Source organism: Chanodichthys erythropterus, chromosome 9 (genome assembly GCF_024489055.1).
Source record: "Chanodichthys erythropterus isolate Z2021 chromosome 9, ASM2448905v1, whole genome shotgun sequence".
Lineage (NCBI taxonomy): Eukaryota > Metazoa > Chordata > Actinopteri > Cypriniformes > Xenocyprididae > Chanodichthys > Chanodichthys erythropterus.
Window position 1 is genome coordinate 27884767 of NC_090229.1, and position 26395 is coordinate 27911161.

A 26395-nucleotide genomic window follows, 5' to 3' on the forward strand; every position below is an offset into this window, starting at 1 on the left:
ATTACTTATAATTGTATCTTAATTTAGTTACTTGGTGTCTGGTAATGAAGGGCCTACTTTGCATCAGCAACACTGACTCAATGACAAACAATGACAAACAAGTCATTCATAAGAAGACAACTGATGGCTCCTGTATTCATAGCAACTAGTATCTAACTAATTAATCAATTAATTGTTAATAATAAATATAGGGGGCTGCTGCTCGGTATAATAGTTGTCAAGAACATTATGTAAATTGGTAAACTATATAGCCTATAGTAGCATACGCTACTAAAAGGAACACCAAAACTTAACATCTGTTCTGAACTCAACAAGTCTGGGCAAACTACTGAGTAAGCACCAATCAGAGGCCACATTTTTATGATGTCATCATGTAGACTTCTTACAAAGTATTTTACAGTATTTTAAAACTACAAAAATACAAAACACTTTGATACAAAATACAAAGCCATTTTCATCAACCCAATCAAATACAAATTACAAAATACTATTTTGTATTTTGTATTTGAAATACATATTTGTGTCAGGGTTCTGTCACTTCAGTCTTGTTTATTTCTTGGTTTTGTGACAGAGCTCTGACACTCCCGTTCTTGTCGTGTTTTTGTGTGAGCGTACGGTCTCGAGGGTTCTCGGGGCTGTGCGCTCTCTTGTCTGCGTGCCTTGTTTCATGTTGGGAGCGTGACATTTTTGCCCTTCCGGCGCCACCCCAGCGCCTTGCCCTGCCGGCGCCACCCGAGCGCCTTGCCCTGCCGGCGCCACCCCAGCGCCTTGCCCTGCCGGCGCCAGCCAAGCGGTCTGCCCTGCCGCCGCCACCCGAGCGCCTTGCCCTGCCGCCGCCTGCCAAGCTGTCTGCCCTGCTGGAGCCTGCCTGGATGGTCCCTCCAGTACCGCCCTGGCCCTCAGCCAGGACCCCAGACCAGCTGAAGCCGCCCTGGTCTGTCCCGCCAGTGCCGCCCTGGTCTGTCCCGCCGGTGCCGCCCTGGTCTGTCCCGCCGGTGCCGCCCTGGTCTGTCCCGGCACCCGAGCGCCTTGCCCTGCCGCCGCCTGCCAAGCGGTCTGCCCTGCTGGAGCCTGCCTGGATGGTCCCTCCAGTACCGCCCTGGCCCTCAGCCAGGACCCCAGACCAGCTGAAGCCGCCCTGGTCTGTCCCGCCGGTGCCGCCCTGGTCTGTCCCACCGGTGCCGCCCTGGTCTGTCCCGCCGGTGCCGCCCTGGTCTGTCCCGGCACCCGAGCGCCTTGCCCTGCCGCCGCCTGCCAAGCTGTCTGCCCTGCTGGAGCCTGCCTGGATGGTCCCTCCAGTACCGCCCTGGCCCTCAGCCAGGACCCCAGACCAGCTGAAGCCGCCCTGGTCTGTCCCGCCGGTGCCGCCCTGGTCTGTCCCGCCGGTCCCCATACCGGCCTGAGCCTCCCTGGCTCAACCCTCCCGTCCCTCCCTGGTTTCCTTAAAGACATTCTGTTTTTGTTTTGCTGACTGACTTGGCTCCCCTCCCTCCCTCCCCTCTTTGTCTTTGTGTTCTGATGTCGGTCATGTTGTCTTGTTGGTGTGTTTTTTGTCTTGTGTCGTGTATGTTGTCATGTTTGTCTTGTGTCCCTCGTAGGGACGCCAGGTGGCGTCCCTTTAGAGGGGGGGTAGTGTCAGGGTTCTGTCACTTCAGTCTTGTTTATTTCTTGGTTTTGTGACAGAGCTCTGACACTCCCGTTCTTGTTGTGTTTTTGTGTGAGTGTACGGTCTCGAGGGTTCTCGGGGCTGTGCGCTCTCTTGCCCGGCACTCGTGTCTAGTTTGGTTTCGGTTTCGTGTCGGGATTCGGACACTCGCGCTCCCAGTCCTGTCTTTGTTGTGAGCGCACGGTCGAGTGTTCTTTCACTTGCCGTGCGTTCTTGTCTCCTGTTTTGTCTCTTGTATTGTCATGTTGTGTAGCACGCAGTTATTTCCACCTGCCGCGTGCTTTCATGTTGTTTTTGTCTTGTGTTGTGTAGCACGCAGTCTGTGTTTCACGGGCTGCGTGCTCTCATGTTGTCTTGTTTTGTGTGAACACGTGGCTTATGAGTTTTCATAGTCACGTGTTCATGTCTCGTCTTGTGTAAGCACATGGCTTGTGATTTGTCTTCATTGGCCGTGTGCTTGTGTCTTTGTTTTGTTTGGTGTGAGCACATGGCTTGTCATGTGTGTCTTTGTACCATGTGCTCTCATGTCTATTGTCTTGACCCTGCCCACCTTGTTACCTCATTATTGGTTGATTTGCCCCACCTGTCCTCCCTCGTTACCTGCCTTGTTTGCTCTCCTATTTACTCTCCTTGTGTTTGCAGTCCTGTGCTGGTTCGTTGTCGTATTTCTCCTTGTGTGTCATCAAGCCTAGTCAAGTCTAGTCCCTGTCAAGTCAAGTTTTAGTTATAGTCTGTTTTCCCCCTCGGGGTTGTTTTTGTTTTTATTTTTATTATCAATAAAGCCCTTCCTTTCCTGCAATTGAGTCCTCGCTCCTTCCACCACCCACCAAACCTGACAATTTGAAATACATGTCTCATAAATACTGCCCATCCTTGTCTATAAGGAACACATTTTAGAATTTTTGAATTAAAATAAAACTTTAAAATAAGGGCAAAAAGTCAGAATATCAAAGATATAATATATAATAAATTGTTTAAAGGCTTATTAAAAAGACAAAGTCTTAAAAATACTATAATACTATTGTTTTAAGACACTAATATTTGAAAAATATTTGTCTGACAAATTGAAGTCAAGGTAATCAGATCAGTGTTTCTAGAAAATATCAGATTATTTTGTTTTTACTAGATGGCAAATTTAGTTCAGGTTGTCAAAAGGTCCTTACAAAAAAGTGTTAAATCAACCACCAAATTTTACTTTCACACCCAAAGAACATTTGAGAAATGTTAACATAGGGAAGGCAAGACATGGCTGGTAAACAGATTCATGAAGCTTCAAAACATTTACAAATCTTCAAACTCACCAAAGCATGTGATTTTCAACAAAGCTTTGTTACCACATAATGCTTTGAACCTTTGTTTTATTTTATTTTTTTATAGAATGGCATAGGGGTTTCTGGTCTAAACTCTGTCAGACAGAACATGCCTGCAAAAAATGGGTAAGGGGTGGAGCTACTTTTTAAATTGGTGCTTATACTGTACCACTTCACATTGTAGTGTTTATTTATGTTTAGAATCATTAAATCAAACATTTTGTTCAAAATATTATAAAAAATACTATAAAGCACAATAAAAAATGTATTCTATATACTCTGCATATTTATTTTAAACTAGTCATTTATCCTTGAATAAAGGTTATGGCTAAACCCTTCCTGGCTCCTAAATGATGCTCACCTTCTCTAAACAAGCAGAGACTCTTTATTTAGACATGCTTTTTAAAGAACAGCATGACAATGAATGAGCAGCCAAAGCATTCAGAGAGCGAGAGAAGCAAAAAGAATGTGTTTGTGGCACAGCATATAATCTGAGAGATTAAACGTGCATGTCTTTTTTCAGTCATATAGCTAGATGATCAAATCTGCACAATGAGCTTTCCAGACTAAGTTCCCAGACTTGACCCCAGAGTTCTGCAGTCAGAATAACAGCTCAAAATATCATTATGTGTTATCATCATTACATGTATTTTTCCTCTCTGCACTTATAATCTGCAGAAAGGATGCTAAATTTACTGGTATTTTCAGGAAAAAGGCATAATCCATTAAAATCGTGTTCCAAATGTATTGGTATATTTTTCATAATGCATTAGGACTCTGGTAAGGCATTTCTGTTTAGTAGTTTAAAGAGTATGGCATCAGCAAAGTTTTTGGTTTGATTCCCAGGAAAAGTTACTAAATGCATAAATGTCTTTTTTCAGAACTTACCTTAAGGAGAAGGTGTCCAGGTTGGCTGAGCTCCTCACGTAGACATAAAAGGAAGCAATATCAGTCTTCTTAAGGGGTTTAGAGGAGGTCTGGATGACCACAGACTCTCTCAGTCTGAGCACGGACACTGGCATGGAACCTTGTTTGACCTGCTGGAGTCGAACACTTCCGATTCTCTGCATGGGGGTCACGGGCATGTACTCAGCCTGAGGCTGCCCAGCATTTCCACCACCCAAATCCCACCTCTTGCCCTCCTCCCCACTGGCTGTACACGGGCCATAAGCACTGGGTCGGGCCTGGTAATACAGTTCCACAGGGATCCCCTGGGTTGGCCTTTGTCTTTCACGACTGGAACTGTCCTCAACTGGGCTGAACCAGCTCGCAGGTGGGTCAACTTCTGCCATGCAGGTCCCATGTTCATTTTGAATGACACAGGAGCCACGGACCTCCTGAGTCTGCCAGAAGGCATACACAGTTATGCATGGCAGCTCATCTTTTATTTCTTTTTCCTTCTCTCCTCTGTCCCAGTCTCTCCCAGCCACATAGAACAGGACTCGCACTTTGGGAGAAGATGAATAGACCCACCGGGTCAGGATGAAGGACTGGACTCTCCAATTGAGGGTGAAAACTGGTGGTGAGGGCCGGAATAACTGCACCGACTGCACTAAGTCCAGGGGGATCTCCTGTTTGGTTGAGAGTGGGCCGTAGCTGGCATTGATAACTGGGAGACGTCCTGCTTGGAGCATGACAAATGGCTGTGTGTGGCTCTGCATGCTGGAATTACGCATGATGTCCTGTCCTGCTTCTTTTAGTAGGAAGTATTCAGCATCCCATACCTGATAAGTTACGGGAAGAAACAATGGATATGGGGTGGAGGATTTGGTGGCATCGGAGATCTCCTGACTGTCCAGCTCTGCAAAAAAGGAAAAAGGAAAGAATTTAGTTTAAAGGTGCCATTGAATGAAAAATTGAATTTACCTTGGCATAGTTGAATAACAAGAGTTCAGTAGATGGAAATGACATACAGTGAGTCTCAAACACCATTGCTTCCTCCTTCTTATATAAATCTCATTTGTTTAAAAGACCTCCGAAGAACAGGCAAATCTCAACATAACACCGACTGTTACGTAACAGTCGGGATCATTAATATGTATGTATCACCAATATTTGCATATGCCAGCCCATGTTCAAGGCAGGACGTCTGGATGTGCACAGCTGAATCATCAGACTAGGTAGGCAAGCAAGGACAATAGCGAAAAATGGCAGATGGAGCAATAATAACTGACATGATCCACGATATCATGATATTTTTAGTGATATTTGTAAATTGTCTTTCTAAATGTTTCGTTAGCATGTTGCTAATGTACTGTTAAATGTGGTTAAAGTTACCATCGTTTCTTACTGTAGAGCCATCGCTATTTTCATTTTTAAACACTTGCAGTCTGTATAATTCATAAACACAACTTCATTCTTTATAAATCTCTCCAACAGTGTAGCATTAGCCTTTAGCCACGGAGCACAGCCTCAAACTCATTCAGAATTAAATGTAAACATCCAAATAAATACAATACTCACATGATCCAATGCATGCATGCAGTATGCATGAGGAACATTTGGTAAAGATCCATTTGAGGGTTATATTAGCTGTGCGAACTTTGTAAATGCACTGTATAATAGTCGAGAGCTCGAGGGGCAGGGAGCGAGAGGATTTAAAGGGGCCACACTCGCTTAATCGGTGCATAGTTAATGATGCTTCAAAATAGGCAGTTAAAAAAATTAATTTAAAAAAAAATATGGGATATTTTGAGCTGAAACTTCACAGACACATTCAGGGAACACCTTAGACTTATATTACATCTTGTAAAAACTGGTTTTAGGGCACCTTTAAGAGAGATGTGTAATGTTGTCTTCATTCCATATAGTGTGTCTACATAGTCCTGTGTGTGCACCACCAAAATGTCTCTCAGTAGCTTTATTTGATTTTTTGGTGTAATTGTTTTGGATGTTGCTTACAACCATATAACCATAGAAACTGATCTCGGAAGCTAAGCAATTTTCAGTCAAGTCAAGTCCATTTTATTTGTATATCGCTTTTCATAATACACATTGCACAAAGCAGCTTTACAGAAAATCGTGACATTAATGTTTGCAATGTGGTTGGATTTGCTCTCTCTCTCTATAAATAGTGAATATACCTTATATATAATAGTGACTATATGTCTTTACACAAGTGTACTGTGTGCATGCGAATAAAGTTGGATGGGATATATATCCATCTTTATAAATAAAGCTGTGCTAATATAGTTTACGATTTTGTGACAGCAGCTGAGATTTTCTGTATAGGTATATACAGTATACTGCTTTACATGAGTACACTAACAGGTAAAGTAGGATCTATTATATTTTTTGACTGTATAACATTCAAGCTGTTTAGATTTGTTATATAGTAGTACATATATTAACGTGAGTGTACTGTATGTATCTCTGTAAGGTTTGACATACGTACAGTAGTATAATTACTTATAGTAATTTATAATTATGAAATGTGATGTTTTGTTCAATTTATAACAATTTGTTGCAATGTCAAGCCTAATAAATTTGGTGATGTGTATCAGTAACATAGTTAAAGGGATAGTTCACCCAAAAATTAGAAAATTACCCCATGATTTACTCACCTTCACCATCCTTTCAGATGAATACAGTCTGAGTTATATTAAATAATGTCAAGGCTAATCCATGCTTTATAAAGGGAGTGGATGGTGGCCCAAATTCTAAAGACAGAAAACCTCAAGACTATAGCTTTGTTGAAGCAACCCAGATATTCACAAGAAATCAGCATTTTAACACTAATAAAAAGTAGAGTATAGCTCAAACAATACGCTTTTTCACATTGATTTCCTTTGCTGTACATAACTTGGTTCTCGTGAGACTAGCATATTCTCACCGGAGCTCACACTGCGCCTGCGTCCTACATTATAAGCTGGGACGCAACTCTCTCGTGTCTAGGACAGTTAGCAGAAGCTAGAGATTACACTTTTTAAAAGTTTTAAATATGCATATTTTTCTTACAAAAATGCATTGCTTCACTTTAGAAGGCCTACTTTTCTTTTCTTTTTTTTTTTTTTTTTGCAGCCAATTAATGCTAGCTTGCCTCAGTAATTCATAAAGTGATTTCATTAAAAACATCTTATCATATGTTCACAAGAAAACTATTAGTAGAGTGACATTTCCACTGCAAGATTGGGCTTCAAACATAGAACAGCTAAAATAAAAAGCATTGTGGAGATTTTCTTGAACTTTCATATTTTTGCAATAGAGATAGTTAAATAAAATAAAATAACTGTATGCACTGTATGAACACCAGTTGTATGATGATGATTTTGAAAGGCAATACTGTCTTTATGATTTCTGATTCATTAACCAACTAGACTCAACTTGAGAATGAAAGGCATTTTTGTCAAATATAAAATAAAGAGAGCTCTATTTATGCCCTGGTCTGTTACCAGATATGGAAAATGAATATTATATTTACTAAGATTGAAACCAAATACCAAATGTAAATCTGCAATATTGCATCCAATGCAGCCTTAATCCACCAAAGCTTCAGCCACTTTCATCTTATAGGCATAATATCAATTCAATATTCTAGTATGTCCATGAAAAACTCCTGCGGATTGGTAAACTCAGAGAAGTCTGAGATCCATCATTGTGTATTATATGCCAGTAAAAAGAAAAAAAGTCAACTCCAATAACATGGATGAGCTCAAAAGAGACAGTCCAAAATTCCTGGAAATATTTTTAAAAAAGCAGATTGAGTCGTGGGGTCATGCAGTCATTTACAGCTGAAGCAGTGACAGAACATGCAAAGAGAAAAGATTAATCAGAATTGGATAAAATTCTGCCTGACTGATATTGTCATTAAAATTATTATTTTTCTGGGGGGGTAAGTGAACCTTTTGGACTGGATTTCTACACAAATGGTGTATGATCTTACAAACATAGTTCCAAACAAACAAAAACATTCATAGCATTCCACATTCAAAACATTCATAGTGCAGGTAAAAGTATGGGAACACTTTTTTTTCCTGCAGAACACACACATACAAACAGGTTCAGGGCTCTGAAGCGGTTCAAGGAACGTAAAACGAAAACCAGAAACGAACGAAATTTTGACCGGAACGTAACCAGAAATGGAAGCAAAATCAAATTTAATCGTTCTCAACAGAAACGCTAATTTGAAATGGCCATTAACCGGTTAATAATGTTATTTTATCGTTCCGTTTAATATTTTGATTTGGCAGTAAAGCAATCACAAATTCAAATAGTACAGCCTATGCAAATGTGACGCTAACGCATCCAACGTGAGTGAAATGCCCGCGCTCACGAACTCAGGCTCAGCTGTCAAGTCATCATAGGTAAGTCACAATGGCAATGCCCTGACATTAGTTTTTCCGATGATATATGTCACCAGCCGTCAAGTATTAGGCCTACATTTAAGTGAAAATGAATGTCAAGTAATATGCAGCTTGTTGTGCGTTTTGAAACCAGCAAAAATTGCAGGATAGTACAATTTTCAACGCCACATCACGCATCTGCAGCGCTTCTGTGAACGGAGAAAACTATGCCTGCCTACATAACACATATAAAATAAAAGAGAATATTTAGGCCTATAGGCTAAAAAATTAGGTCTACAGATTAACAAAACAAAAGTGGTTCATCGTGGCGCAGTCCAAAGATCTAGGAAAGGAATCGGACATTCTGCTTGTTTTCGTTATTTGAGTGTCTTTTGTAAATGTATGAATTATGTCTTGCTTTTACCTGTATTACCATAAATTACGGAGACAGTTTCGTGCCTCACGCGCGTGCACACAAATTCTTGCATTGCTTACTTGATATCACAGCCTGTTAAATATTAAAATAAAATAAATTTAACCAAACGTTACACTGCTCAATTCAATTCTGTAATACAATCTGCTGTTTACCACCCGTGACCACCGCCTCACTGTGCTGTTATATGGGAAGGATGATGTTTTACGTCGATAATGCGAGTGAAGTACAAAGCTCATATAATATATAATAGTTTAGCATTTGTCTCGAAAATGAAAACAGTTGTGTTTTGTTGTGGAGTACATAAGTGGATTGGTAAAATAATATAGGGCAGTTTTGTTCATAATTTATGTTTACAAACATTATAAACAAAGCTAGGCTATGTAGGCTAGGCTATTTGTAAACATTTTACTTTATTTACCGATAACTTTATTATCATTATTTCTGTAATACTAAAGGCCTATGCGACTTTTTTCCTCTCAGGAATAGCGTCTGTATTTTTAACCATGCAGCAAACATTAAAATATCTTGAAAAAATACTTTAATTTATAAACCATTGTTTTTCCTTTTGTTTAATAGGTTTACATTTGGACAGAATCTTGTTATAAAAGTTAGCCTAATTGTAGACCTATTGGCTAAGACGACAAATACACTCTCTTTGTTCTTTAATAAATAAAATATTATTATTATTATTATTATTATTATTAAGTAGGCTACATGCAAAAATAAAAAAATAAAATAAAAATAACGTTATTAACCGTTATTTTTTCTAATCAAACCGGTTTCGGAGCGTTTATAATACGAAGGAATGCTGGAACAGAAACGTTAAAATACAGATTCTGCTCGGAGTGGAACGATTGAATTTTTTTTTGCATTTTTAAGCCATGCACAGGTTTGTTTTGCTATCAAAGTGAGGACTGTAGTGATCAGCAGAAAGACATGAGGGAAGACTCCCCTCATCCCCTCATCTGCCATGATAAAAAAAAGCAAAAGACAGGACTCTAAAACTCACACCTCCAAGGGAAGCAAACAAGGAAATAGATAGGCTAGCAGATAAGCCTATCAAGACAATCACCCTGACCATTTGTGCAAAGGAAGAATAATAGCATTAGCATGTCATTAAGCAGGCTAATCCTATCACAATTTTCCCCATTATTCAACCCAGTCCCTCAGTCCCAAGACCTGAGGTGTGAACTGAAATTCACTCACCAAACAAGTTTGCCATATGGCTCAAAGTCAAAAATACTATAAATACTATACCTTTTGGCCTGCGGTACATGAGACCCTTGCAGTATTGGCTCAAAACCAAGGGGTTCTCCTCGAGGGGAAACCCATTTTGCATGATCAAGGTCACATGGCGATTCCTTCATGCTTGTATCATGTGGAATAAACCTTGGTTTCTTTCCCAAGGGCCAGTTTTGGGAGCTCCTTGTCTTCATGTAATTCTTAGGATGGATGCAAATGTTTTGGGTGCGTGTTCCTGGCACTGAAACACTTCCTCCCAGACATGATGTGTGGTCCGCACAGACAACACAGCAGTGGTCTCATATATAAAATATCAAGGGATATTTATTGAGTTTGCACCTGGCATGGTGAAAGACTTTTTATTTCCTAAGCAAGGTTATGTTCCTAAGGTTCCCACTAATGTGGCAAGCCCTAAGATGCTGCAGGCCTTTTGTCCATGTCCTTTTAAAACCCCAGACCAGGAGAAGCTAAATCTACTCTGCCCAGTTAGGGCGTTAGATGCTTACATCCACAGAGCTGTCCTGTGGCGTAAACCAGATCAACTCCGTGTTTGTTTCTGGTCGCCTCAGAAAGGGTACCCTGCATCTAAGCAGACGATGAACAAGTGGATAGTTGAAGCTATATCACTTGCTTATGAGTCAGCCGGGCCAACCTTCACCTCTTATGTTCGGGGACCACTCAACTCTGAGAATGGCCGCTAAAGTTTTTTTGTTCTCAGGAGTTTCCCTACAAGAAGTGTGTGATGCGACAGTATGGCCCTTGCCGCACACATTTGTGAGGCTTCACAACCTGGATCTGGCCTCAACCCAGAGGTCAGGGGTGCTCTCGTCTTAGTGTGCGCTGACATTTCACACAGACAGGCACTTGTGTTACTATGGCGGTGAGGGTATTGAGGTTCCCACAGCATCTTTGACGCAGTGTGAGTTCCCTTGAAAGGGAACGTCTCAGGTTACGTATGTAACCATGGTTCTGTGAGAGGGAATGCCAGTGACTGACTTGCTTAATCCTATCAGAAGCTAGCACAAATTGGTTCAGGTGTGCTTAAAGTTTCCTGTACATGACATTACCTGCCTATGATGTTTCTTCATGCCCTTGGACTGATTTCAAATGTGCTTCATGACGCAATCATGAGGAGGCGTTTCCACAGCTTCTTCGACGCAGCGTCATTGTCCCTCTCAGGGAACCATGGTTACATACATAACCTGAGATGGTTTCTGTAGTGTTTTAAGTTAAATGCTTTGTTCATGTCAAAATATCTGAGCAGATAATGTGTATATTTGTTAGAGAATTTGTTAGAGAATTTATGTGTAGAGAGTTGTTTGTTTCAGATGTTTTAAATTTGTGTGTGGTTCTTTAGTTCTGAGTATTTGGCTTTGAGTTAATATAAAGTTCTCTCTGCTACCCATCAGCAGGACTGGATGCATCAGCATTAGCAGTTCATTAGGTCAACATCCATTCTATATACACTCCATTTCAGCAAATGACATAGATAACATCTGGCTGGATTCAGCTCTAAATCCGTAAGTATGATGGGCTAATAAGGCAGGTGTGAAAGCACCCTTAAGGCCCCGGTATACTTCAAACGAAGTTCTTTTTCGTTCTTCGTTTAGGGGTAAAACGAAGTTCGAAATGCATGATCAGCGATATACTGTAAACGAACATCTGACGCCACCCACACTGCTGAGATCGACGTTTAGATGAAAATGTAAATATGTGCTGTGCACTTTCTTCTCAGTAACAAAATAAACACAACAAACTGAGAAAACAGCAAGCATTTATTATAGAAAGCATCAGAAAAGTGTCTGATCATAACAACATGGGTATGTTAGCAAAAGCTCTGCAAATTAGCACTCCAGTCACGTCACATCTTCATATAGCACTTTATTCAATAGATTGCTTGAAATCAAGCAGCTTTACAGTATCAAATATGAAAAACAGCGTTAGTGCCTCATTTTATCAGAAGCACAATTTCATTTTATACTGTAAAACAGCTATCCTGTGTGTTCATGTTTTCACCCACGGAGAGCTTACCTCAACGAACTCAAACACACCAAATGAGTCAGAGACACAGAGACAAAATTAACTTTGTTTTGGCCTGATTTTGTTTGAAATGACGTCACATCAGTTCGTTCTTTGATTTCGTTTGAAGTATACCGGGGCCTTTAGAAGCAGTTCAAAGAATCAGACTCTCTAAACCCCTCCTTTCCGTGAGCCTACACTGCTCAGATTGGTCAGATGGCCCAGTCTTTTGTGATTGGTCTACTGTGCACACTGCGCGCCCATTGCCGTAACTGAATGACAGCTATCAATTCGCAAGACATTGTATACAATCTATGGACAGAAAAGATAGGGTCGACTTTACCATTTCAATTCGAGCCCAAGTCCGATGATGAAACATCTGAAGTTGTCGATTAACCAGAAACTGATTTGCAATCAGAACTGGAGTAGGACGTTTCTCTATGGTAAGTGTCGCCTTAGTTTGCGTCATTTATAAGACATGATAGCAGTGTCACTGTTATACTTTATGTAGGTACACCTGTGGGAACTGTATCAGAATGCCAAGTGAAGCTGAAAACCTCTAACATAAGATAAACATTTAGGCCAGATGTGTACACAGACATTTTTGTCATAAAAAAATATCATTGTTTGATATTTAAATGCATCTCAACATCCTATTAGAATACAGATAGAGCTCCACTCTACTGTAATAATAAAAACACACAAAAAAAAACTATTTGTTTTACAGTTATGTAAGTGAACCGGGCCCACAGCTATGTTGTAAACTCCCACATTAGCCGAGCACAAACGTGAACAGCTGATAATGCATTAGACTCTGTAAACAAAAGTCGTGCTCCTTCCTTGATCATTACTCCAAGTAATAAGACAAGCAAGCTGCATTAATCAACACATTTTTTGACAATATTGGACCCACATCTGAATAGCAGAACTACAGAAACATGAGTTAGCCGGTTAGTAGGAGACATACAGACTATTGGGTGTATTTTACACAACATAACATAAAAAAACTATGATTTTTGAATGAATGCTAGAAAATATAAACATCAATTATTAATCATACTTCGAGAGATTCAGAGGAGCAAGCTGGTCCGAATAAACTGGGCACGGATCCATATTTTAAGACCAAGTGTTTTGTGAATCCTGCGTTAAACTCCCTGAGGTTTGAGAAGCAGTTGTCAGTAAAATGACGGGAACACGGGACGGGAAAAGATTCTACTGCTGTGGTAATGTTGAAAAAATTAGTCGGCAGGCAATATGCTAATGTTTTGTTGTGACGTCACACCTGGGATTTGTTTCACAAATGACTTGTTTTATTGACTCAGAGTTGACACTTACTTTTGAGAGACAATATCTTTAAATGCTCTTTAAAGTTGTAACCAAGCAGATTTTGCTTCCCATTGACTACCATAGTATTTTTTTCCTACTATGGTAGTCAGTGGGGTGTGTGATCTGCTTGTTTACAAGCATTCTTCCAAATATCTTCCTTTCTGTGCAGCAGAACAAAGAAATGTATACAGGTTTGGAACAACTTGAGGGTGAGTAAACGGTGACAGAATTTTCATTTTTAGATTAACTATCCCTTTTAATTAGCAAAATAGGGGTACTTTATTATTATTTAATGGACCAGGGATAATTTAATCTAACAATTTACAGCTGTATTTTTATTAACTAAGGTTAACAAAGATATTATGTACTGTAACAAACTGCTCATTGTTAATCAATGTTAGTTAAATGGGACCTAATTGTAGTACTAATGAAACATCGATAGCAGGTTTGAGAGCAGATATAAATAAAACTATTTTGATTTCACCCTCCACAAATATTCTTGAAAATATATAAATCACTCAGATTCTATCCATCCATGCATCATCCATCAGTCCACCCTAAGAAAGCATTCTGCTGTCTGTATGTGCTCAGCAGCATATATTTGCAATCAATTGGTGACCCATAGCAACACCAAAATTGCAACAAAAATGTCCTTAAATTGCCCTTGAAATATATTATATTTAATATAAGATTATAATATTAATAAAGCTAATAATACAACAGCTTCCTGTTTCATGGCGAAACATCAGATTTTGTCAGGCCATCACAGACACACCCTTCAACGAAAACTCAAGATCTTCGCAATTTAACATCACCAATGCCTTAAGATTAGACTGACCAAATTTGAACTCCTCTACGAGGAGTTAATCACAGTGTAAAACATGCCATTTCCTGTTACCCGTGGGTGACGCTATGACTGTAACAGAATATTGCCAAGTAGATGTGTTCAGGCTAGGACTGCCTATGATGTTTCTTCATGACATGTGAAGTTTGGGGCAGATCGGACATTGTATGCCCAAGTTACAACAACTTCCTGTTTCATAGCGAAACTTCAAACTTTGTCAGGCCACCACGGACACGCCCTTCAGTGAACATCGCAAAGGCCTAGACTGTCCAAATATGATGTTGATCTGGTTAAATCTCTAGGAGGAGTTCGTTAAAATACAACGTCTGGAAATGGCAAAAACTGCAAAAATTTTGCAGAGAAAATTCTAAATATTGGGGGCCGTATTCAAAAAACATCTTAAGGCTAAAAGTAGCTCCTAAATTGCCGATTTAGGAGAAACTCTTAAAAATAATGGGTGTGTCAGTCCTAATTTTAGGAATCATACATTTTTGCTCTAAGAGTATTTCACAAAGCATTTTAGCACTAAAACTAGCTCCTAAATCTGTGAAACATTAGGAGTAGTCAAGAGGACTCCTAAGTCACTAAGACCAAATCACAAACAATCCTAATCCACCCAAAGACACTGTACACCATTGAGGCAATAGTGATAGAGCCTTGGGTGCTGAACCTTTTCTTCATAAATGCAATACATTTTGATTTATAGATTTGAATCTACGATGAGATGCCAAAAATAAAATCTTTAAGAAATAAATAAATATTGCCGATTACCTGTGGCAGTGGTTTTCATGAGTTCACATTTACAAATGATTAAATAGAGTAAAAAAATATATAATAAGCATATTTGGTGTGCTGTCCAAGGGGATTGAGGGCTCCGTGCTTGGAATTTAGCCCAAACCCAAAGTTCTCCCTATATCCCCAGCCGAGAGTGAGGGACGGGGTGGCGGAGGGATGTCGGCTCTCGTCTGTGTATATATTCTGCTACCGTTTCAATGTGTTCCTCCCAAACTTTGTTTATAAAACATAATATGTTGCTTGCATTTTACATTCTCTTGAGATGCAGACATCCAAGAGGTGGTCCACAATTAACTGTATATACTAAAATAATTAGTGACACTTAGCCTACATTTTAAAACCTTTATTTGAATAGGGCAACATTTGTATTTTGAAACCTTTATTTTAATATGGAAACATGACACCTCATTCTACAATATTTCTATGATTAAATCGCTCACTCCTCCCCCAGTCAATCACTGTGTGTTTACTCCATAGTAACGAGGTCAACCCCACCCTTTCTCTTAGCTTAAGTCTTCTCTCTATTCCTTAGTAAAAGTTGGTCTCAGCAGCTTTGTGAATAGGTTTTAAGAGAAAACTCTTAGCTAGGAACTTTTACTGCTATTTAGGAGAAATCTTAGTGGTAAGATAAAATGTTTTGTGAATACAGCCCTCTGATTTCCTGTTGTTTTTACAGATTTTGCACCCAGGGACTGTTTTGTAGGTATTGGGCTGTTACACGTCTACGAAATTTCATACCTGTACATGAAACATACACTCTTAAAAATAAAGGTTCTTAAATGGTTCTTTGGCAGGGTGTATGGTTCCATGAAGAACCTTTACTATCCAAAGAACCTTTCCATTGCACAAAAGGTTCTTTGTAGCACAGAAAGGTTCTTTAGACTATAAAATGGTTCTTCACACTCAGTCTCATGTTGTGTGTGTGTGTGTGTGTGTGTGTGTGTGTGTGTGTGTGTGTATCATATTTATTATTATTATTATTTATTCTCCTGTCTGGTCCAGAACTAATTCAGACTCATTTTATTCAGACTCAAATTAATATAAATAATGCAATATAAATTCTTGATTTTGAGTTATATAAATAGAGTTGTGGTGTTTATCAATTGAAAAACAGTAGATCAATCCTTTTATATATTTTAATGTTTTGCATGACTCAAGGCTCACTGAAAATCTTTAAAAATATAATTATGTGACTTCGAAGGCGTTGCTGATTAATTTATTATTTAACTAAAAGCAACGTTTAGTATAAAAATCCTGCAGTAATGTTTTATAAATTGTTTTAAACCCTTTGTAAAGGGTTTGCCTTGCCTTGCCTATATGAATGGTTCGTAGAACTACAAAATGAGTTTCAAATTCGCGATTGAATAATAATGTAATATAATGTAATATAATTTAATGACATTTTAAATTGTTTATGTAGTGTTTTAATTCAAGATGCTTATTTAAGTGCTGCGTAACGTGTTTTAATGGGCGTGCGCGCTGAGTTGCCATAGAAACCGGCCAGCAACACCAACTGACAAGTTTAAGAACTCCGTCTCTCACTGTTATTTTCACTGCTTTCAGGTGAGTTTAACCCCTAAAATCACACGAGAAATACACACAACTGTTGTTGACACTTTGTTACATGTAATTGACACGCTTCTGTTGAATATTTACTTCACAGAAATGGTTCCGGAGTATGGGGTCAGATTCCCGCCAATTGTATTGCAGTCACGGATCAAAAAATAATAAACGTGAATCACAAAATTAAAAACACATGTAAAAATATATAGCACAAACTTAAAAAAAATAATGCAAAATGATCGGAATGGCAAAGAACATGGTCACGGATCAAAATATAATAATCGTAAATCGAAAAATCAAAAGCACATTTAAAAAAATAACAAGCATGAATCAAAACTTTAAACACATTAAAAATGATATTGCACAAATCTTAAACTTGTGTTTATGCGTTCTTAAAAGTTGTTTTCCTTGCTTTTATTACTCTTTTCTTTCTGCTCTCTTTACATTTTCTGCTTATATTTTGCTCTTTTGTGCGCTTGTGCAGTTTTTCTCTTTGCTCTTCTTTCTACGTTCTGCTCTTGCTTTTCCAAATGTTGCAGTTCGAGTTTCATGTAAATTAGGCTGGGCTTAAGCGCCACCATTGGTCCACTAGTTCTAGATTGACAGCTCCTCCTCTAGCCAATCAATCGAAGGGAGGGAGATGACATCACTTCAATGCGACTCATGGCTACTGATGCTCACACTCATACAGGAGAAGATAACCATCACAGCTGGCAATTTCCGAGCTGTGGTAAACTCTTTCTGTTGCAGGACACTGTTATAATGTATATATATACATTATAAAAAATGTACATATGTACCTTCATACATATGTACCTGCAACTCGACCTGTCACTGGTATATAGGCTACTTCTACCTGGACAATCTTTTATTGTTAAATTTACCATCCTAACGACAACCTGTCACAGTTGTGCCTGTCTAACGATCTATCATTGTTATATTAATCTTTAATGCACCTACAACTGGACTTGGCACCGTGAAACGCAGCGTCCACCATGCAGCTGCCTCACAACATCACTCTTATGTGTGCCTGGCTCGTCTATACCTGTTATGTTACTGTTAGATATTTTTAGTATTCATACAATAATATTAATAATAATATGCTTGCTTGTTGTCTCTCGGGCTTAAATATCAATTTAAGATTCAAACTCTTGATACAAAACATAGCCTACCTTTTGTGAGTTCTTGTTTTTAATGTTGATAATATTATATGAGCAAGAATGCAAATCCAAATATCCACACAGCAGTTCAACAAACAAAGGGGTAATATTTAGTGTTATTCTTCACAGTATTGTCAGTATTTGCTCTATTTTGCAACGAAAACAACAGCAGGATTACAACACAGCAGTGCTTCGAGAACGAATCTGCAACTTTGAATGAATTGTTCGTGAAAGTCATGATTCATTCATAAATACAGCCACTTGCTTCTTTGAATGAATGACTCGATGACTCAGGCATTAAGACAGTGACTTACCGCCATCTACTGGCGGTTTTAGTATTTAAAATAATCACTTTTCACGTTTTTAGCATTGCATATTTCTCTATTGAACATTTTTTTTAATTTAAAACATTATTATTGTTGTAAAGGTATTCATAAAGATCAAAAACTGCACTAGAAAGTCAATTTAGGGGGCAAATATTGTCCCTTACTGGAAAATTTACAATCTAAGTGGAAGAGAGGGGGTACGCAGAAGGATGGTAAGTGTCTCAGGGGGTACTCCACTCTGAAAAGTTTGGGAACCACTGGTTTAGATCATTGTATGTTGCTCGTAATAGTAAACTGTGCATATTTTGTCATGTTTTGTTTTCCTGTAAACAGATTTATAGATTTTGTCTTCCATGTACAGTATGTCATTGACACGGGTGTTGGTTTATAAATTTGATCACATTTTAACACTGAGATTATAAAATTATAAAGTTAAGCAATAGCCTTCACATCAGTGTTTTCCCCAAAATTAGAGCAATTGCAAATGTTTATTGAGCTGTTGTATAAATCAATATAGCTATAAGTTAATTTTGAATGTGTTTTTGCACTATTTTAATGAAAGGAGTATCAAACAAAGTCACAGCAGAACAGCTTCGCTCGTCTCTGAGCAACACAGCAGTGTTTCATTAATGAATTCCTGATTTGAACGAGAAGTTTTGGAACATTTGGAAAAGCAAGAGCAGAACGTAGAAAGAAGAGCAAAGAGAAAAACTGCACAAGCGCACAAAAGAGTAAAATATAAGCAGAAAATGTAAAGAGAGCAGAAAGAAAAGAGTAATAAAAGCAAGGAAAACAACTTTTAAGAACGCATAAACACAAGTTTAAGATTTGTGCAATATCATTTTTAATGTGTTTAAAGTTTTGATTCATGCTTGTTATTTTTTTAAATGTGCTTTTGATTTTTCGATTTACGCTTATTATATTTTGATCCGTGACCATGTTCTTTGCCATTCCGATCATTTTGCATTATTTTTTTTTAAGTTTGTGCTATATATTTTTACATGTGTTATACATGTGGTATTATTTTTTGATCCGTGACCGCAATACTATTGGCGGGAATCTGATCCCATACCGGAGTCTTCGAAAAAGTCCGTTAGCATCTCAACCGTTTTCTGAAGAGGTAACTTAAGGTAACAGTTAGGCTAAACTCTTGTTTAAGTTTGGGCTTTTAACCACATCTTTATGTGTAGGTGAGTGGTTTTGATAGCTTTGTAAAGGGTTTGCCGGCAGTTTGTCAATGGTTTATTTGAAGTTGGCTAATTAACGTATTTATTTAGCTTAAAATATACGCTGTAACGTACCCTACCGTTAATCAGTGACGTCACTTAATACGCGCAGCGTGAAAATTTGCTTTTTTTTTTTTTTTTTTGCTTTTTTTAAATTAGCTTTTTCTCACAACATATTTGCTTATGACCATGCATCTGTTATATTACAGTTTAGGAAGGCTTTGGCATCCAAACATGAGTGACACTACTATGAGCAATATTAAATAAGTAAATTTAAAAACATAAATACTGATATCTTAAGAAATTATAAAGAAATTATATATATATATATATATTTTCTGCTCTGTTTTCTTTTAATAAACCTGGCACTGCATGCTAAATATTATATGACAAATTGCATGTTATGTTTCTAGATTCTTCCATGCTGATGGCCGTGAAGCAGATTAGGAGCAGATCTCAATCATACACTAATGTTTAAAAGTCTAAGGTTGGTGCAATTTATTTATTTATTTTTTTTAAAAAAGAAGTCTCACCACTGCTGCGTTTATTTGATTAAAAATACAATCAGAAAATAAATATTGTAAAATATTATCACAATTTTAAAAATACCCGTTTTCTATGTGAATATATAGTAAAGTGTAATTTATTCCTGTGATCAAAGCTAAATTTTCAGCATCATTACTCCAGTCTTCAGTGCCACATGATCCTTCAGAAATCATTCTAATATGATGATTTGATGCTCAAGAAACATTTATGATTGTTATCAATGTTGAAAACAGTGCTGATCCAGATTTTTGGAAACAGTGATACTATTCAAACATTTGAATATTAAGATTTTTAATTAAGAAAAAAAAAGAGAATTTACTTTATTAATCAGGGGTGCATTAAATTTATCAAACGTAACAGTGAAGACATTTACGTTGGAAAAGATTTATATTTTTTAAAGTTTTAAATTTAGTAAATGCTGTTCATTGAACTTTCATCAAAGAATCCTGAAGAAGGTATCACCATTTCCACAAAAAAATGTTAAGAAGCAAAAACTGTTTTCAACTGTTTAATAAATCAGCATATCAGAATGATTTCTGAAGGATCATGTGACACTGAAGGCTGGAGTAATGATGCTGAAAATTCAGCTTTGATCACAGGAATAAATTATATATGTATAATATATTAAAATAGACAATAGTTCTTTTGTGTTGTATTACTGTTTTGTATTCTTGATTAAATAAATGCAGACTTAGTAAGCAGAAGATTTTATTTTTTTTCAAGGTACCATATAACATTGCTACCTAGTGCTTTTATTGCTTAAATACCATTAATTAGATGGATATGTGGTTCAAGATGCTCTGATAGGCTTCCACCCCATGACCCTACAGACAAGTGTCACACAACAGTAGGTGACAGACAAGTAAGTTGAAACACAGATTTTATTTATAACAGTGGCACGGAACTGGATGAGAATGCAGACTAGTGAGTATAACAATTCAGAGATGGATGACTTGGCTGACTGGTGATGATAATATTTGTAGGAGTGACGGTGATGACCAGGAATTGGGATGAAGCAGACGACAGATGACGGAAGACAGATGACAAGAATTCACAAAGGCAGGTAGGTACACAGGTTAGTATCGTGAAGGAGTCCGTTTGTGTACGTAGAGATGAGACCAGACAAAGAAGTGCAGGTTGTGAGTGTCTTTATGGTATGCATTGATGAAGAGGTGCAGGTGCGGTGAATCATACTTCCGGGGAGAGTGAACAAGTGGGCGGCGCTTGCTGATCTGGTGACGATGGGTTAATTGTGGTCTGAGATGGCTACAACTCCTACCCCTCCGCCACGGGCGGCTCCTGACGGCCGGATGGTGTGACGACGGGGCCTACCTCAACCTCTAGGAGCTGGGCAATCTAGGTGTTCGTTGTGAAGAACAGCTGGATCCAATTCAATGAGGTACTCTGGCCCTGCCACCGTGTGTCGAGGGCAGCCCTGATCCTGTAGATAACTTTCTGGTTTGCGAGCTCAGGAAGAGGAAGAACCTTATCGCCACCAGATTGTGTGAAGGGAGACAACAAAGGTTCAGAGTCAGGTTTGAGTAGTGGCACATGGAATGATGGTGAAATGCGGTAGTGTGGTGGAAGATTGAGCCTGTAGGTGACCTCGTTGATCTGCCTCTGCACAGTGAACGGACCTATGTAACAGGGACTCAGCTTACGGCAGGGCAGGTGGAGACGGATGTCCCATGTCGAGAGCCACACCTTCTGACCTGGTTGGTAGCAAGGGGTCTGTGTTCTTCGAGTGTCAGCCTGCCTCTTGTGTCCCACACCCTCTCGCTCTGCTGGAACCAGTGGTTGACAGTTGGAACCTCCAAGGGCTCACCAGACCAGGGGAATAAGGGAGGCTGGTATCCAAGGATGCACTGGAATGGGGTGAGGACCTCAGGTACCTCCCAATCTCCTGGATTTTCCGTTCAGTCTGCCCGTTAGTTTGCGGGTGGTAACCGGAGGAGAGGCTCACAGAAACTCCCAGGAGTTTGAAGAATGCTTGCCATACCTGAGATGAATTGGGGACTGCGATCTGATACAGTGTCCTCTGGTAGGCCGAAGTGGAAGAACACATTTTGGAAGAGGGCTTCAAATGCAGTAGGTAGACCTTTCAGAGGGATGAGTTTAGAAGCTTCGGAGAAGCAATCAATGATGAAGAACACAGGTATTATCAAATGATGGAAGGTCGGTCATAAAGTCAATCCCCAGGTGTGACCATGGACGATGTGGAATAGGCAGATGAACCAGCTTCCCCTGTGGCAGTTTGCAGGGAGTGTTGGTAATAGCAAAGACTGAGCATCCCCTGATGTATCAAGAGACATCTTGAGCCATGGTGGGCCACCAGTAGCGATGACGTAAGAACGAGAGGGTATGTTGACTACCTGGGTGTCCAGGAGAAGCGTGAGCTGAGTCCATGAGGGACAGACGATAGGCTGGTGGTAGGTAGAGTAGCCCCTCAGGACCTCCCAGCAGAGCAGCATCGGAGCATGTAGCTTGGGCGATTTCTTCATTGATGGACCATTGAATGGGAGTAAAGATCATGGCACGGAATTGGACGGGGATGCACACTGGTGAGTATAACAGTTCAGAGATGTAAAGATGACTTAGCTGACTGGTAATGATAATGTCTCTTTGCATGAGTGACTGTGAAGACTGGGAACTGGGAAGCAGACGACAGAAGACAAAGGACGGGAATCCACAATGGCAGGTAAGTACACAGGTGAGTGTCATTAAGGAGTCTGTTAGTTTACGTAAAGACGAGACCAGACAAAGGAGTACAGGTTGTGAGGGTATTTATGGTGTGCACTGATGAGGGGGTGCAGGTGCGGTGAATCAGAATTTCGGGGAGAGTGAACAAGTGGGCGGAGCGTGCTGATCTGGTGACGATGGGTTGATTTGTGGTCTGAGATGGCTGCGACTCTGTGACAAAAAGTGGTTTGGAGAGTGAATGGATTGATGAATTTTGTTTCTCTTCTTACTGCTGTTCAGTTTTTTCTCTTTTTTTGTCATGTTGCATCATACTTGTGCTAAATCTATGTAAATTGAGAAACTAATTCAATTTTCTTTTTCTTTCTTTTTTTCTTTTCTTCCTGTTACAGGATCCTACCCAGCCCCAACCATTCATCAGAAGGACTGTGAAAGCGGGAACTGTTTAAACCACCAGTGGCGGTTTCCACAGGATAGTTGTGGATGAGGGGGGTACTGATATTAACGTTGTATTCACTGTATTACACACTATAGTGTATATATATATTTTAAATTCACTGTGACCATTGAGTACTCAGACTTGACATTAACGGATGACATTGAAGATGTTTGCAGTGATCGAGTCTCAGACAGTGTCAGGTATTAATACTCCAGTACTTGTGCACACCCCTATTAAACGCACACACACTGTATCAAGGTATGATGTATACTGCAATGATGTATAATGTAAATGCAATAAATATTTTAATCATAAACTTTATTTTTTTTTTGTCAAGTGTTGTTACTTTTGGATTTTCTTCTATTATATGAACTATTAAAGAAAATTTATAGTATGATAAATGTGAGGATATTGATCTGGAAGAAATAGGGCCATAAAGAACCTTTTCATCAGTGGTTCTTTGTAGAACCTTTAAAAAGAGTTCTTTGTAGTACCAGAAAAGGTTCTTTATGGCACCAAGGAAAAAATGGTTCTTTAAAGAACCTTTCACAAAACGGTTCTTTAGGGAACCAAAAAAGGTTCTTCTATGGCATCGCTGTGAAACCCCCTTTTTGGTTCTTCCTGGCACCTTTTTTTTTAAGAGTGTAGCGTGAAGGGCGCTTAATTAAAATTTTGTAGGTGGCGCTATCAAGCCATTTTGCCACACCTAATTCTGAAACCCATATCAGACATAAATTTTCACCACTTCTGACACATGTGCAAAGTTTCATGAGTTTTCAAGCATGTTTAGGCCCTCAAAAATGCGATTCAATGCGATGCAAAAATCCTCACACCATCAGTGCTCGGGCCCTAATTATAGACGTTTGGACCAACCTGAAATGTGAAAACAATTTTTTAAAACAAGAAGACTCTTAAGTAGATTTGATAACACTGAAAAAAGCAGTGGGTTTCACCACCATGCTGTGAGAATACAGTAAAAAGACTAACAAGAGCTGACAGCACAGATGTGTTTCCCCTTGAGACACATCAACAGTTGTTTCTTCTTACAAATACCTCAAACTTCCTCGAGTAAAACTGGAGATGACACTTTGTCTTGCTATGACACCTTAACACCTCACTTTAAGTCTAAAAAAGGATTAAAACAATGTAACTTATTATATTTTTTTAATTAAAAGTTTGACACATTCACTTACTGTATAAGAAATGTGTAAGTTTAGTAAATTGGCATTACATTATTTCTGTTAAATGACCTTTCTATTACATGTGGTAAAAAAACTGCTCATCAGCTGAAAAAAAAAAAAAAAAACAAGTTCTGAAAGTGATTCCAACCATATAGTTTCTCTGTGCTGTTGTCTTTATAGTTGTGGTGTGGACTCTGCTATTCTTTTATACTTAACAATAAAGAGATGGTTCTAAAAATTGTTCTATCACTTTATTTTTTTGTCCTTGGTGTGAATTGCCTTAATTCATATTTACATTTTCCAAAGTTTAGAGGTATTTGAGAAATTTTTAATATATAATGTTTTGTTTATCTTTTGATTAAGCAAATGCAATTAATTACAAAATAATTCAGTGCAGCAGTTATAGCACCATTTACGCTCCAGGATTTGCAAGGACAGATGGCAGAGCAGAGACCATTCACACTGACCAATTGGGGCCTTAATGCTGAAAGATTTGGTACTGTCTGATGACATAAATATAATGTTATGACAGCTGTTAGTATATAGCAGATACTTTCTGTGATTATACTACATTATCACATTGTCAACAAGCAAGCTTGCATGCTACTTTTTTTCAGCACCAACCTTTATAATACACCCTTAACGCAAAGCTGTTACACTGCACCTCACCATCGTAGATACTGAGTTGAACAAATCCACTGTAACACTGAAAATTTGATTGGCCAAGTGCTTTTCTGAAAGGGCTTGATTATTTTGCTTCTTTTGGAACAAGTTTTGTTGGTAGAGAAATAAAATATATAAACTAACTTGACAAATTTTGTCAGAAAAGTTACTCAATATTAACTTTGTTAAAGTTGTTGTATAAAAGCATATATATATTTAATCAGTACAATAATAGCACAATTTCTTGTGTGACACTGTTTCCATTTATATCTTTTCATGTGCAACAACATAGAAGTGATCCTAAAATGTCTTAAAACACCATTAAAGAGAGAGAACACACACAGCACAGATGTCTCAGCCCCTGTGAATGAGTGAAGCTGTAGAAACACTGTTTCTGGGACAGGATGAGCACTAATCCTATACAGACCATGCCTTGAGAAACAAGCACTCACTACAAAAAAAAAAAAAAGTACAGAAAGGATTGAGACAGATGAGAGAAATGAGAATCTAAAGAATGAGAAGTGAGCAAATACCTTTGAGGAAAGGTTGGATATGGTTCTGTATCCAATAATGCCCTTAAAACTTGTTTGAAAAATCAGTTTTATAGGGATGTAAACTTCATCATGCTTTTATCCAGAATGTTTAAGGTTTTAAAAATAGTTTCTGCAGATAGGTAGGCCTACCTTACAGATACAGATAGATTAATGTATGTCAGAAGGATCATGCCAATTCATAACATAGTGTGTGCCAGCATATAATAATGCATGGGAAATAGTTTTTACTCAGGTAATTTAATATAATTTTGACCAATCTACTACAATGTTGTACAATTTTAATCAAACAAACTTTATACTGTACTGTTAGAATCTGTATACTGATACTGTAAGAAGGTTTTAAAGTGCTTGGGCCAAACATTTGATTTTACATTCGATTTGTTTTAACCATCAACTTGTCATGCTACAGTAATTTTATGATAACTATACAGTAATAAGTCTCACAAAAAAAAAAAAAAAAGGAAAAAGGTGGAATGGAACACAATTAACTCTTAAAGTATAGGCTAAAATTCCTTTTCTGGAATCTGGCCATTAATAGAATGATTAGATTTAAATAGCCTGTCTAAAACGAAACTCGTCACCCATTTGTTCTTCTATGTAAAGATTCTGAATGCTCCTAAATTCATTTTCAAGAATTACAAACCCCTTTCACTTCCTAAATACAGTATAATACTATTTACAATGACAAAAACATGATTGACCTCTTCCAACTTGACTAGAAATCTACATACCTTGAGTGACAGCCGTGATTATCGTTGCCAATAATATCTGCAGAATCCGCCATAGGTGAGAATAGACGCTCATTTTGGCCACAGGGGTTATCTATGATATGTCCCATTAACGTTTCTGACATTTATGAACCCTACACAGGAGAGACAGAGGAGCGCATTTGGTCCGTCGGCATCATGATGCTGTTTTACCTGTGGAATCTTCACCTGTGCACGCGCTCCACAGACTATGAAGAGCTTCACACTTCTGAAAGATTCATTCCAGTTGGAAGGGCGGCACGTGTGTCAAAACCTAACTCGGTATCTTTAGCGAGATGTATTAGTTTAGAACACATTTTGTTGATCTTCTCTAAATTAATGCACAGCTTTCCGTTATAATCCAATGAAAGAAA

At 38.6% G+C, this 26395-nt stretch overlaps 1 protein-coding gene across 1 annotated transcript in view; it reads right to left on the reverse strand.

Moving 5' to 3' along the window:
• Positions 1-26079, reverse strand: part of LOC137026575 (transmembrane protein 132D) — an 81952-nt gene extending 55873 nt beyond the window's left edge. The window contains exons 1-2 of the mRNA XM_067393963.1: positions 26007-26079; positions 3865-4777 (exon numbers count right to left, since the gene is read on the reverse strand). Coding sequence (XP_067250064.1) covers positions 3865-4777; positions 26007-26079 — 986 coding nt within the window. The remainder of the gene's footprint in view (positions 1-3864; positions 4778-26006) is intronic.
• Positions 26080-26395: the final 316 nt, after the last annotated feature.